General features: G+C 40.8%; 1 protein-coding gene across 1 annotated transcript in view; it reads right to left on the bottom strand.

Moving 5' to 3' along the window:
* NUP205 (nucleoporin 205) overlaps window positions 1–15,432 on the bottom strand; it is a 73,949-nt gene that overhangs the window by 31,304 nt on the left and 27,213 nt on the right. Inside the window, exons 11-21 of the mRNA XM_075011241.1 lie at window positions 14,288–14,438; window positions 12,918–13,123; window positions 11,409–11,591; window positions 10,715–10,765; window positions 8,523–8,732; window positions 7,159–7,258; window positions 6,061–6,198; window positions 5,600–5,789; window positions 4,478–4,598; window positions 3,922–4,003; window positions 2,646–2,810 (exon numbers count right to left, since the gene is read on the bottom strand). Of these exons, the coding sequence (XP_074867342.1) occupies window positions 2,646–2,810; window positions 3,922–4,003; window positions 4,478–4,598; window positions 5,600–5,789; window positions 6,061–6,198; window positions 7,159–7,258; window positions 8,523–8,732; window positions 10,715–10,765; window positions 11,409–11,591; window positions 12,918–13,123; window positions 14,288–14,438 (1,597 nt within the window). The remainder of the gene's footprint in view (window positions 1–2,645; window positions 2,811–3,921; window positions 4,004–4,477; window positions 4,599–5,599; window positions 5,790–6,060; window positions 6,199–7,158; window positions 7,259–8,522; window positions 8,733–10,714; window positions 10,766–11,408; window positions 11,592–12,917; window positions 13,124–14,287; window positions 14,439–15,432) is intronic.

The following is a 15,432-nucleotide window of genomic DNA, read 5'->3' as shown; positions in this document are numbered from 1 at the left end:
TAGAGCCACGCACAGTGTGGTGAGCTGGGCCACAGGGGTTTGAACAGGAGCCAGGGGTTGGGGGTGAGCTGGAGCCGGTCACGGGTGGTGAGTGGGGCTGGAGGGGGGGTGTTGTACTGGGGCCACGGAGGGTCAGGGAGAGTGGGATTTTGAGCTGGGCTTAATTCATGTTAATGTGAGTTAACCACAGCACAAAATCGTGCATTTCAAGGGTTTACTCTGCTAAATTAAGTGCCTCTACATTTCCTGTTAAGGCAACCTGTGGCTAAGAAAAAGGAGTTCATGTAACAGGTCACTGGTATTCTATTATACAGTAGGTACTTTTTTGCAGCAACACTTTGTAAGAGCCACCACTGCTTAACAGCAACATTTTCCCTGAGAATATTCTCCCTTCTTTATATTGTCAACAATCACAGTAACAGCAACACCCAGCTAGGAGCTACAAAACAAAAAGGACACCAAAAAGTTGCTACTAAGGAGAGTCTACTGTATTTTGAAACTGCCAAGCCACTTTCAGTAAGTAAAAAAGTACCCTGTAAGTGGGGAGAAAAAGACTTGTTTCCTTTAGTGGGTATTTTTGATGCATAAAGCCAGCTGGAATTTTTTGTTATTTTCATATTATAAATTGAGGTCCTATCGATCTTACTCTTCCAGGTAGGATATAGACAATTGAAATTTGCTAGAATTGTATGCAACATCAAACAACTACAAAGTGATTGGGAGGGTGCCTGGTTTTCCTCAGAATATTTAAAACAGGACCTTATATTAGTTTCTTCTAGGCTTTGTGCCATCAATATGGGATTGACTCTTCAAATCTTTCCTTATTCCAGTCTGTCTTCAAGAAGTTCCTTGTAAACTTCAAAGCTAATCAAATACTTTTGTATGCTATCTATCTAGTTTTGGGTCTTTGAATGCTTCTCTTAAACTTAGAAGTGGAGGGAAAAACACTGCTTCCTATAAATACTTGTGCTCTTCTTTTCACACACCCAAACCACTTAAACCTGAATTCCTTCAGCTTTCTATTGAAGGTACTGCAACACTTCTCCCCATGCATTCATTCCATAAATAAGCCATCCTTAAAGTGCCAGTCATCTAGCTTGACATTTTCATTTTCACTGTAATTCAAGATTTGCTCCCGTGTCGTCTTCAGTGCCCAGAAATTAGTGCCATACAAAAGTACAGGTCTAGTTATTGTTAGCTCACATTTCAACAGCACGACCAATTCCATGGCACACCCGCTTTTTCCTTTGCATGAAGGCCTGCCACGATACGAGTAACAGCAGAAAATTTCAGTGGTTACTTGATTACTTGTGAGGGAGGAAGTAGCTCCAGAGAGCAGGTTCATCTCCCTGCCAGCCCCTTTGCTGGCCATTTGTTTGCCAACCCAAGTTGGCCAGTTTTCCCTCCCGACTCTTTGCAGAGCCATGGCAGGAGGGAGGGGGAATTGATGACACTTCGCCAATTGGGAGCTCAAGCAGCAAGGCTGCCAGCGTCCCAGCTGGCACATCATCAATTTCCCTCCCAAAGCCACTTTGCAAAGCCTCTGAGCTGGGAAACTGACCAACCCCATGCCAGCTGGCAATCAGGAAGACTTACTGCTTGAGCCCCCAGCCAGGCTGGTCAATTTCTCCTCCCCTCAGCGTTTTGCAGAGCAACAGGGTGGGGAGAGGGAGGTGCATCGAGGACAACATGCCAGCTGGAGACTCAAGCAGTAAGACTGCCTTCCCAACTGGTGCAGGATTGGTTCATTTCCCCTCAAAGAGGTTTGGCAAAGGGGCTGTGGGAGAAAAATTGATGACCCCTCACTAGCTGGGACTTGCTGCTTGAGCCCTCAGCTGGTGCGGTCTCATCTAAGTGTGCCATAAATTTTCACCAACTCTCTCCCTCCCACCCCTTGCAAAGAGCTGGGAGGAGGGGAAATTGATGAAATTTCCACAGCACACTTAGACAGGTCTCACAGCACATTGGTTTGCCACTGCACGCTGGTTGAAAACTACAGGTGTAGATCTTACTTTTCAATGTGATAGGTATTATCCTATTGCAAATAGCTCCAAAACGGTTTTTAGTAGTTTTCATTAACACCTATTAATTGAAAACATTCCGTGAAAGAAAATGACTAATAATATATCTCACAACCCTTTCAATTAAGGGCTGAGAAAGCTATAAATTCAGACTAACCCTCTCCCCTGCAATTTTCCAGCAAGTTCAGGGAACACTAGGCACTTGCCGTTCCTAATACTTGTAAAGGGGGGGTTTTTTTAAAGACAAAAGAAAATCCACCCGTGAACAAACAACTTTACAGGCCACCTTTATACATCTTACAAAGAAAAATTCACTTTCTTCTTTCACAGATTACCTTGAAGAAATAAAGGCCAACTCTTAAGTGACATAACTGGTTCAAAACAGATTAGCATTTGTATATTCACAGATTCTCCTTACTGTGTAAAAGAATGTGTCCTGTAGTAGCTTACACTTTTAATTTGAGTATCAATATACTTTTTAAATCCAGTTCTGGAAGGTTAAGGCTATTGCCTGTGATGCCATAAATGAGGGATCAGGATTTCTCCCAATGAGCTTTCCAATACATTGTCTCAACACTGGTACAAAGACTACATGAACAACAGATCCCTTTTACATCCACATACCTGGGTCTTGAAGATTTGTGGTGCTGACAGGCTTCTTCAGTTCATACCCCAAAAAATACAGGGCCAGGTTGGGTGGACTGCACTCAAGAGAGGTGATGAGAAGATTCAGGATGTGGATTTTTGTTTCATGATGGATCTGAGACTGCCTCTTTTCCGATTCCAGTTCTTATAAGAAAGTGAAAAAAGGTCAGATGAAAACTGAAGTGAAGGTAATGTAAGTACTGCATGGCCACCCCAGCCACCATATACAAACCAAACAAACGAAAGATACAGGTAAAATTCAGATCACCCTAGAAATTTCCAGGAATTCATTTCAAATAATTCTCGAATATAATCCCAGATAATTTGTTCAGAGCAATTTGTAATACAGTAAACCCTTGATTTAATGGATCCCGATACAACAGACTTCGGAAATAACAGACACCGTCTGCCAGCCCATCTCTCTCCCCCAACCAAAATAAATGCTGGAAACTCACCAGAGCTGCCACCGGGGCTGGAAGATCTACTGGAATGGCTGGGGCTGCCAAAGCTGGAGGGGCCACTGCAGCAGCTAGAGCCAGAGAGGCCTCCACAGAAGGGGGTAGCTGGAGCTCTCCTCCCTCAGCACCATGTGTGTGGAGCATGTCAGCACCCAGTCACTGCTGCCTGCAATGGTACTGAGCAACAGCCATGGAGTCGGAGGCTGCTGCCTGCTGGCAGGCTGGGGGCGGCCACGCTCTACCTTCGCACGAGCGGCTCAGAGCCAGGAGCTGGAGGAGGTGCAGCGCTGAGAGCTGCAAGAGGTGGAAGGAGCCATGCTGGCATTCAGCTCCTCTCCGGGTAACTGGGAGATGGAGATGGAGGTGTGAGGGGAAGAGGTGGGACAGGCTGGGGGAAGAGAAGAAATGGAGCAGAGAACAGAAGAGACTGATGGGCTGGGAAGGTCAGTGCATCACCACACAGTATCACCATTAAGATATAACGGACTTTTGGCATTAACGAACACTCCTTCCCCCCTTAGTCCATTATATCAAGGGTTTACTGTATGTTCTCTTAAGAATTAGCTCAATTTTGAATAGGTTGTTCTGACCATCTTTAATATATAGTAAGTAAAGAATACTCCTTATCCAACTGTGAAGCACTCTGTGCAACTGATTTGCCAAAACCATACCGGTCTCAGGGTTTGCTTGCTCAGTAATTTGCAAACCGTACTCGCATGTATTTCCTTAGCTCACTTTCAGCAGTTTGAATCTATACAAAAGCTAATCATGTAAATAAAATGTGACCAATCACATACCATCTTCTGGATTAATTAATTCCTCTGCATCTTCATTGTCCAAACACTCTACAAACCCAGCCATCAACTTTTGGCTTATACTCTGGATTAAGAAACGGAATGTTGGGAAGGAAAAAAAACAGAGAGAAGTGTGATGACAAAATAGTGATTTAAGTACAAGATGATTTTTTTAAAAATGAAATGTTACAGTTTCATGCACAAGTGTAAATTTCATTGATAAAAATGTGATCAAGCCAGTTAGAATTTTTGGGGCTTTAAGTGTTGTAATCATAGGTCATGTAGCAAAAAAAACTCTCTTAATCCACAGTGTAGCCAAAGAAAGGGGTTAGCATGTCACCCAAAATAGTCCTCTTATCATGGAAAATGCTTCATTAAAAACTAGTGCCATGCACAGGTAGCCAATCGTTACAGTGCTGAGACAAAATAATCTTTTCTTTTGTAGAGACAAGGCACTATGGAGCCTTACCAAATATGATCTACTCTGGGTTTTTAAGTAGTAAAGATACTGTTTTTCCATCACTACCTTCTCCCCAAATTCAAACAGAATGGTGATTACCTGATCATGTGTGAAATCTCCTACTAGCTTTATCTGAATGTTGGAGTTACAAGAAATACAACAGAGGATTTTGGCACTTTCAAAAGCTAGTTCAGGGTTGCTGTTGCCATGATAAAGATACCTTTAAAAATTGCAAGAATAATGTAATTAAATTATTGGTCACTTCAGAGTTCAAAAAGAATAACACCCAGTAGAAAAAAAAGAATATTTGTTTACTGAAACAACTGAAAATAAAATCTAGTAAACTTTTTTAAATTATTGAGATTTTCTCCTACTGGAAGTACCTGGCAGTGAAACTCTCTCTCACCACCAGTAATAAAAACTGACCAGGAGAGAGATCACTCCCAGCCTTTTTTCTGCTGTTTCCTCTACCCAATAGCCACCTTAAAAGGTCAACATAAATGAAAAAAGGCATTTGGAAACACCTTCAGATGGATAAAGATCCATGCTTTGAATATCTTTACCTGAAAACTGTATAGTTACTAATGTTATATGTAACATCTGAGATTATAATAACAAAAAATAGAGAAACAATACACAAAAGCTTTGTTTTTCAAGGGCTGTGTGTGTAATGGTGTCACTATTTCTCCTTTGTGGTCAGTTTTTCAGTTGTTTGCATTGCCTTCCCTATAGTAAAATATCATTGTAAACCACAAATGGCAGAGGGACTCAATGTAAATGTGATACTTGAAACTGCATTGCTCTATGAAAATTAAGTTGAGAGTGTCCCTTTAATGGGAATAATTAATGAGCAGTGCTTCAGAGGGGCAGATTGGGTCAAATGAATTTTCACTGGCCCAGTCTATGGCTATCTAAAAAAGTCCAGGCTGGAGAAATGAAGGTTATGCACAGGTGAGTAATGAATTTCAAAGTTCTGAATTTCACGTATCTGAAACCGAGAAGAATTCCTCAGAATGGAAAATACAAACATAGGCCCCACTCTTGCAATCAGATGTATTCAGGTGGGCCCTTCAGGCTGTGCAGAAGTCACTGTTCAGTAAGGCTCTGAGCACACAAAAGGATCAGTTGGACCCACACAGGACAATTATCACCGCCACAATGGTCTCTCTTCACTTGCCAACACAGCCAAAGTGCCTGTCCTAATTTGTAATCTGTGCCCACCTGGCAATGTTCACCACATTGTCTGCCTTTTTAGTGCGGGGGTTGATTCCTTGGAGCAGCTGTTCCAGAGGCGTGACAATCAGGGAAAGGTGGCTCTCACGCAAAAGGTCCATAAAGAGGTTCTCTTTCTGGAGGGTCAGATTAAGAAGTGCAAGGCAATATTGCACTGCTTTCTCCAAATGTGTCTTACCTACAGTACATAAGCAAAAAAGCAAACATACAACAGTTATAAAGCAAGCCAGAATTCCTGGTGCCTCTATATAAAGTAAACATTTGAACAATTCATTTATCAAAATATTCTGACAGAAAAATTGCATTTTTGTTTTCTATTTTTGCCCTCAAAACTTAACTTTACATATTGGAGAAACAAAAGCAATAGATAAGATATATAGAAATATCAGTGTCAAATCACTGTATGTAACCTTCTCACTAACATCTTAAAAATAAGCTGCAGCACATACCAGGAAAGGGGGCATATGTATCAAGCTGTTTAACCCCTTCTTCCAGCAGACTAAGGGACAGTTCCAACATTGGTGACTCATTCAATAAATGATACATCAGACTGAATCCCGGAGGTTTATGCGCTATTATTTCTTCTCCTTTAAAAAAAAATGGAAATTACTAATATTTCTGTTTGCCAGAGACATCCTCTTACTCCATTATTCCGTACCAGAATACCTCTCAACAACAGCTACTGCAAGCAAGCAACACCTCAATGCAGTGTGAGGTATCACAGCAAAATCTCTTGGAGCACTCTCCAGATAAAAAGAACTTAAGCAGACAGCAGCTCACAGATGCTAGGGAGGAGTAGTGGTGGTGACTCCCACAGCCTTTGAAATCTAAAACCAGAAGTTTAGCTTTCACCAGGCGTACTCAGCTCATGGGAATAAGGGGACTTTGAAGCAGGCAGGGTCCTATCGAAAAGGAGCCCCGTTGGCACGAGCCATGCGGCGGCGAGGCGTATCAATTTCAAAGTGCCACAGGTGCCCACATGCTAATGAAGCGCTGAATATGCATTTCAGCGCTTCATTAGTAAACTTCGAAATGGCCATTTGTGTGGCCATTTCGAAGTTTGGGGCTAGTGTAGACACGGCCAGAATTACACATATGCAAAATAAAATCAATTCACCCACCATCCGAAGTGAAGGCAGCAGCTGTTTAACAATACAGTGCATTCACACTGCAATATCTAAATGAAACCGCAGGACAAACTCTGGCCAACAACATGTAACTTCCTACGTCGATTTTGGCCAGTATATTCCTTATCTTCTGACTGTTGTCTGGGATCTTTGATGTCCACAAATAGCAGGATGACAGTTTTATATCTTGCCCTAAAGACAGCACCTTCAGAAGCACAGTGTAGCCTGGCTTATCCCATGCTGGGGTATCGATTCAGGAAAAAAATGTAGCCTACTGAATCAGGAGCATATTGGAGTTCCTTGGATACTTCTTATATAAACACTGAACCAGCTTCCTTGTTAAACGTTTTAAGATCCCAACTTAGAGGTGCAGAAGCAGAATGAAATAATCTTGTTTGACAGTAAGTAAATGAAATTAACCTTGTAACTCCACATATTGGTCCACAAAGTCTTCAAGTTGAGGTTCATAGTCTCTCAGCAGCTTATAAAAAACCTCCAGAACGACCTCAGCTACCTCCCACTGTGGACAATTACAAAAAAAAACACACACACACAAATAAAAAAAACACACACAGTATATTACTAATACTGTAATACAAGATCAGGATGATGGAACAATGTAGCTAGAAGGGAAAGTGAAGTAGTTGAGCAATAGATTGGGCAAGACTGCAGGAGAAACACGTCTGCTTTTAAACCGAACAATTTCCTAACACTATGAAATGATAAGTTAGAGAATTTGAAATATTACCAATACACTTTTTTTGAACTAACAAAAAAATTAAAAAAAAAGGTCAGCAGACTTAACAATAGTGTATTTTATGTAATATTCAAAACCAAATGCAAACAAGTATAAATGTATAAAAGAAATATATAAAAGCATTAATACAAAGTAAAATTGTCTGTTTGCCCTGCATGGGTCACTAAACATTTAACGTAAACAGATTTTCGTTTAAAAAGAAACATAAAGGGAAATTCAGATTCTATGCTTCAAGAAGTTAATATACTACATTAACACGATTTGGTTAAATATTCTTGTGAAATGGCCATGATGAAAGAATGCTACTGGTGGATGAAGGTTCTAATTACTCAGGCCTATGAAAGCTAGTTAGGTTCAGCAAGTAGCCAAACAGGCAAAACTACAGTAACCAAGAACTTTATAAAATATCATAATGTAACAATTGCAGATAGATAGCTGCATATATTTCTCACGAGGCTGGAGATTCTTTGTCATCAGACACAGAGTTCTCATCATGCCAGAGGAATATGGAAATCCAATATAATTCATACCTCTATTGTTTTACTAATTTTAGCCTGCCTTTAACTATGCAAACAGTAGTGTTTAAAAATGTTCTTTCCAGTCTACATTCTGTGCTCCATATTTTGAATGTGGAGGTGCACATATACACAAGTGGCAAACTTCTGTTTCTCCTTGATGGTGGTTGAAAGGCTACCACCTTGTTCATTTAATGAGTTTGTATCAACAATCTCAGTGCTTCTAGCCCCCCCTTAAGACACCCAAGTGTGTCTTGAACAATGAAAATATATACTGTAAATCTCTCACAATCTGTTTCTCAAGATTGAAGGATGCCATGTGGCTACAACTTTGGCTTAAAGAACCCCTGGAATTACTGCTCAGGGTAGAACAGCTGAATCAAACCTGCACATCACAGCTCCTCCAAGGCCAGGAACTAAAGTGCTTTTGCAGCATCAGTTCAGTTTAACAATAAGAAACTCAGATGCCAGCTGATATATCCCAAAGATTCACCTCCACAGCTAAATATTACCTTTTCAGCAGCTCTCCGGTAAGCTCGGGTGCGAAATCGGAGAAACACAGTGTCTCTGAGGAATTGCAGATAGGGGTCAAAGCCTGGTGGCCGCAGTCCTGCTCCCAAGTTAGAAGGGAATGAACTTTCCACCAGTGTGCTGATGAGCCGACAGAAGGAGCGGGTTAAAGGGTATTCCTCACACCGAGATTCAACCTCATTCAGTTCAACCTTCCCAAAAGTTGAGGAGAAAACAAAACAAAAACACCCACCATCAAAGACATAACTTTAAGAAATATCCCTCAATAAAGAGACAATAGCAACAAGATTTCACCTCTGCAGATCTGTAATTAAAATCAGAATGCATTCAATTACATGGCTGAAACACAGTCAAAAAAAGGGAAGGGAATGGTGATTGAAGGCTGACATGACAAATTAATTCTCATTGACTAAGCGGGAATTGGAGTGCAGAGGGAAATTAGAACTGGGCCCAATATCTTTAATGAAAGAATTTACCTACTTTGACACTTCATTATTTGAAATCCAATTAGCATAAGGCGGTGACAGTTCTTACTCTAATTAAACTCAACTGTTTGGCAAGGGTTGCTTTCCTGGGCAACCTCGCATAACTCAAATTTTGCAGAAGTCGGGGGGAGCTGGGAACCAGGTGGCAGCCTGGCTCCCGGCTCCCCTCTGCTGGCAGAAGGCAGAAAACTGAACTGTGCTGGTGCACTGGGGGAGCCAGGGAGAAATCACGGTGGTACAGGTGTCTGTCCCCCTACTCTCCCAGCTGGGGCAAGCCAGGGATAAGCTGTGCCACTGCAGCTGTCTGTCCCCCCAGCTCGGGAAGCCAGGTGGGCAGACAGAAGTGGCAGAGTGGCTTCTCCCTGGCTTCCCCCAGCTAGGGGAACCGGGGCTGGAGTGGGGAGCTGGCAGAGGAGCTGCACTTCCACCAGCAAGTTAAGCGCGAGTCAAAATCACGTATATCAGGGGTTTACTGTATAGTGTATCTAACATCAGATGGCTATACCAGGGCAGATTCATCAGTGCATGTGTGCCAATGTAGCGGGATAATGCGGATTTGTTTTTAAACCACCTGTTAAACAGTAAACTAGTTTAAACTTAACTATAGCATAACTACTGCCCTATTATCATGACATTCATTGTCTGTCTGAGTAGAGAGTAACCCTTACATGTGTTTTGTTTAAGTGGGGGTAGCAGGAGTAAAGTGTCTGAAAACAAGACAGAATACAGTAAACCCTCAATTTAACAGACTAATGGGGGGGGCATCTGTTAAACCCGAAAGTCTGTTAAATTGGAGGGTTTACTGCCCATCCTATCCCTCTGCCAGTCCCTCCCCTCCCCCCACAGAAATGCCCGTGACTCACTGGTCCTGGAGCCAGAACTGCTGCTGCAGCTGGGGCCCCCACCGCGGCAGCAGAAGCCGCTGCTGCCACTGGAGGCTCCATCAGGGCCTGAAGGAACCACCTAGTACACCTCCGCCAGGCCAGCATTCACATATGCACCCCTCCCCTGGAAGGAGGAGCATGAGGCAGCTCAGGCAGGTGGAAGCCACAGCCCCTCCAGCTGCAGCAGCAGTAAGTCACTGTACATACATACACACATATATATTTTGTGGGGGCGGGAGTGGATTCAGGATTTTACAGGCCATGATTAAGCGGACTTTGGGAACAACGGGCGGGGGCTGGTGGATTTCTGTTGTTTGCTAAATTGGGGTCCATAAAGTCCAGGGTTTACTGTACCTGGAAAAATCTGATAGTCTGATATACAAAGACACCCTGTTAAACAAAAATTAACAAGACTCCCTTTTCTAGTTGAATTAAAATAAATTTTACACAACAAAGCTGAATGATAATGAAGAAAAAAAATGAAATACAAGAAACAAGCAATCAGAGAATCCTACAAAAAAAGGTATGTAACAAGCAAGTGGTGAGGAGAAAAAAGGCATGAACGTCTGTTCCATACATTGTAGAAAGCTGCTAGACGTGACCAAACAATTTTTAAAAACTCCATTAGATTTACAAAGCAAGATAAACTTCTGGGAGTCATGAGCAGGTATGGGAATAACAAATGCAAAGGAAAGAGTATTTTATTTCAAGACTCAATGGCAGGCGTGGCTTCTGGATTTTCTCTTTTGCATACATCTTCTGTATATAAATCAGAGTGGCTTCCTATAGGAAAAGAACCCTTACCTCAATGCCAGTTGCTTGCCTCTGACCTGGAGCTCTGACAGTCTGCAGTATCTTAAAAACAGAAAGGGAAACAACATATTTCTACGTAACCGCAAACAGAAATTGATGATTACATTGTACTAAAATGCTTCCTGTATTCCCTACCAATCGCTTCTTGTAGACAGAACAAGAGCTTTTTTTTTTAAATTTAAAAAAAAAAACCCTAATTCGCTAACAGAAGAATGTACTGCACATCTGCAAGAGCTGTACAAATATTCCACTTTCACTTTTACACCCCAACCATCCAACGGCACCATGCTGCTTGTTCATTTCAGCCGAAGACTGAAAGAATTCCTTCCACCAGAATTCTGTCACTCCTATACTTTCCAGAGAGATAAGACTATCCTGTGATCTCTTACAGGGGCTTTACTTAAGAATTTGCAGATCTTTGTACCACCCTTAGTATATATGCAAAAAATTCTGTGAGCAGCAGGAACACAAAACTATTATCAATGCATCAGCTCTTTCTAGAGTGAGAAAGGAGGTGAATTTGATAAATTTGATAAACAGCGATGGAAAAAAATGATTAAAACAAAATTTAAAAGAAGTACATCATATTACCACTAAGATTTAAGTATGAAGTGTTAAAATAAATTACAATGCAGCAAGGACTCAGGTACTATAGTTCTAAACAGTATACAATATCCTAAAATACCTGTGCATATTCCAGTGACTGCCAGAGTGAAGCAGCAATCTCGGGAGATTTTCCAAAGGCAGTAAGAGTCTCTAATAACTCTGCTTTCAAAATGGGAGGGATGCTACATTGCAAGAGTCCCAAAATGACTATCACTGGAGTCCACTGGGGGTGCTCACAGAGAGCTAAACGAGCATTCTCACTCTGCAAAATGATACACAAAATGAAAAGGTGGGGTGAGTAAACATTGTCACTGCGAAAGTTTTGCAAATCCTAACAGAAATGATTCAAAGTCTAAGCAATGGTAATGTCATTTTCTGATCCAGCACCTTAGAGATGGGAAGAATGAAAAACTTCTCAAACTCAGAGCATCACTTTTAATTGATTAAAACATTTTTGATTAAATAGCTTATTTTTAAAAATAACTGAATACTTTACCAAATAATTTCCCTCTCTTTCTCTCTCTCCCCCCCCTCACACACACACGCCTTCAGTCAACATGTATTAAAAAACTGTGCAAATATATGATGGAAACACAAAAATAACACAGCAGAAGTCTCTTCTGTAACTCCAAAATATATGCTAGCACAAACTCATTCACACAACTGTCTCTAGCGAAATCATGAGCTTATACCGCAACAAACCTTCTCACCAAAATAGATGAGGTTTCTGTCACTATGTCTATTCCAAGCCTGTATTATCTATTTTTAATATTCACTAAGTTGAAATTAACTCTGTTAAGATCTAAAAGCTCGGTAGGCCTAGTTAAAGTATATGAGACTTTTTGCTAAGCTATTCAACTGGCATACAGGTTCAAGTATAGCTTGATAGGTCTAAAAATACTGAATACAGAATTACCCTCTCCTTTATGTGAGAATTCAGCAATGGAACTAAACCTGTACTACCTATGTACAGCCCGCAGTTAAGCATTATTTTCTTAACCACTGCTTAGGGTTCCCAATACTCTAACTCAAAGTGCCTTTTCAGAAACAGGTCTGCAAACCACTTAAATCCAGCCAGAGGTAAGTTTTACTGATAAGTTAATTTCCCCTGACAATTTTCTCACTTTTGTTTAAGTTTACATCTTGTGGCTTCCCCTGCTCACAAAATATTAAATGTAAATACTCCGAGTTCCTCAGCTCTGACCTGACTTCTTTTAAACTTGTCTTAGCTGCGGTAAAAAACCAGACAATTCCACAACAGAGAAGAAAGAAAGTCATGCAAATTAAATATCAGCAATAATTGCAGTACCAATAACAGACTCTGCTCCTTCTTGGTTTATCATGTTCATGTCCAAATGAGTCATTCCCGCTATCACCTGTACTTATGAAGTCCAGAAATCAAATCACCGCAATGTTTGGCTGACTCTGCCCAGCCTGCCATTTTGGGCAAATGTGACAGCAGAGGTCACCACTTCTCAGTTACGTAAAAACTAAAATCTGTAAGTCAGTTCCACTGCAAGATGACATCCACTGTCATCTTGCAAGAGTTATAGAAATGTATTAGAGACACGTGAAAGAGGTTACCTACCCACTTCACTATAGTAGTTGTTAGCTGTAAAAAGGCAATCAATCCATCCTGTTCTTTCTGGGTGATTCCTCGGAGAGGGAGATGACGATATTGGACGCTATCTGCACTTGGCAAATCCTTCCTTAAGTGCTCATGATAGAGCATCAAGGAACGGAAGAAATGTTCCCAGGAGACAGGGCTGCCACCTGTTCCTTGAATGTTCTCAGCTAGAAAAGAAAAATGTTCAAACTGCTTATAAAATAATTCTGCTCTTTTACAAAGTGCTATTAAGCATAATTAAAGTGTCCTAACTTGTACTCAGCACAGTATTTGTTGGAAGCACAAGTAATAAGAAATCTTCTCACTAGGTATGAGAGGTTTTGCAATTTTATTATTATTTACCACTTATGTTAATACCCACAACATGCAAGCTGGTTTCCAAACATTCAAAACATTCTCACTGAGAGGTTAAAAAAAAAACAAAAAAACCCCTGCCTGTTGGGATATGGAAAACTCCTCCCACCAACCTCTTGCTGAGCCCTATATACCCTCCCCATCAGAACTGAAGTGAGAATTTTAGTGATTTCAACCTTCTTCCAAAGAAGGAAAACTTTATGATAAAATCCTGGTATTGGTGAGCTTTGTGTTCTTATGGTCTTTTTAAAGAGCTATGACATTACTTATGACAATCAAGTGTAAAACAGGTTTGCTGTTTTAATCATGCTATCAAGTCCTGGCTTGGCATAGCCCTGGCAGGGATGATTTAGTTGGGATCAGTCCTGCTTGCAGCAGGGGACTGGACTCAATGAAATCCTAAGGTCTCTTCCAACCCTACAGTTCTACAATTTTTATATGGGTTTATGATTCAGAGCCTTTCTAATGCTGAATGAATAGTGACAATGTTAGTCTGACATTTTCCCCCCAACAAGCTAGTATGTCAGTAAGACAGAAACTAGTCTCTCATGTTATCTGCGTCACAAATGATGGCACTTTCTCAGGATGCCTCTAAAGCAAAGCTCAGACACTTCAGACATCATTTGAAATGATCTTTGCAAATAGATAGCCTATTTTATGCTACAAAGTGACTCTTCAACATGCTGGCCTGAGCAAAAGTGATATACTGAAGCTCTTGCTGACTTGAAAATATTTTATAGATGTCTGTTAAACATATTAGGAATTTGGGAACTCCTATAATCAGGGCACTCAAACATTTAATTAACATACATGAACTAGCATTTTATGCAGACAACAACTGAAAGTGAAAACTGTTCTAAAGGTTTAAGATTGAAAGTAGCTAACTAAGTAAGAAACTACAAACAATCTCATCTAGATACGCATGCTTGTCTAGGAAAAGACTTGGGAGATGAACCCTACATCTACGCCTTTCTTACCATGACTGCTGCCATTGACCTTCAGCAAGCTGAAGCAATAATGTGCACACTGGGGCCCACTGGCCAATCCCCGCAGCATTTTCAAATATGGGATGTAAATTGTGGATGGAAGTAGGTCTCCCATTTGCCTAACAAACTTTGACAAGACAACCTAGAACAAAAAGTTTATATGTTTAAAAAGAAATCTAAACTTATTTTGGGGGTAAAAACAGACAGCAAAATCATAAAGCATACTCTGGTTTGAACTAAAAACAAAAAACACAAAACTTCCACCATAACTCCAAAACAAATATACTTGGGAACTGCTTGTTCAGTTTCACTGAACAGGAAATATCCACATTTTTAAGTGAAAAGGGTTACACATAATAATCACAATATTGCAAAGGAACACATGTTAATCAATAGGAATACAATTATCTTTCATAACATTACTGTGATGATGCCTAAAGTGAAAAATTAACAAGAAAATACATGCCTTTAAAAATAAATCTATTCTGAGAAAATGAACTCTGCATAATTGCATGCTAGTTAATTGTTACTACAGGTCAGAGCTCATGTTGTTTAGCTGCCTCAACTGTGCATTTCTTACCTTAACATATCTGAATTGCTTTGAATCCTAATCTTATATCCTTGGATTTTAGATAATTACAACATTCTTATGTTTTCTACCCTTAAGAGACCTTAACAGACTTTTTCCTCTGGGAATATCAATAAAACACCTGGCAATAATCAGACAGAAGATGTGATATCAGTGTGAAGTATTATTAGTAATGTTCACTGAGAAAATTAGCGGCTTGTGTAGAAGTCTTCACGTCAAGCATAAACAAGAGTTGTGAAAGACGTTAGATTATTTCCCATTAATGCCCACCAACACGCCAAAAAACAGTCTACAGTCAAAGAAATTCGCTAAGGTTTCCTATACAGCATGCCAGTAGTGCTGATACAACACACAGTGGCTATGTCTGAACTACAGCAATCTGTCAGCAGAAGTTTCTGTTGGAAGAGATTACGGCCACACGCAAAAGCAGATCGACAGAGAGAGGCCAGACTGCCTGGCTGCAATCTCGAAAGAACAGCCAACCAAAAGCTCAGCAAATCGGGCCACCCAGTCAACCGGAAGCCCTGTGTGTCAACAGAGGGCCCTC

This window comes from Carettochelys insculpta, chromosome 1 (genome assembly GCF_033958435.1).
Source record: "Carettochelys insculpta isolate YL-2023 chromosome 1, ASM3395843v1, whole genome shotgun sequence".
Lineage (NCBI taxonomy): Eukaryota > Metazoa > Chordata > Testudines > Carettochelyidae > Carettochelys > Carettochelys insculpta.
This window is presented reverse-complemented; position numbering and strand designations above follow the sequence as displayed.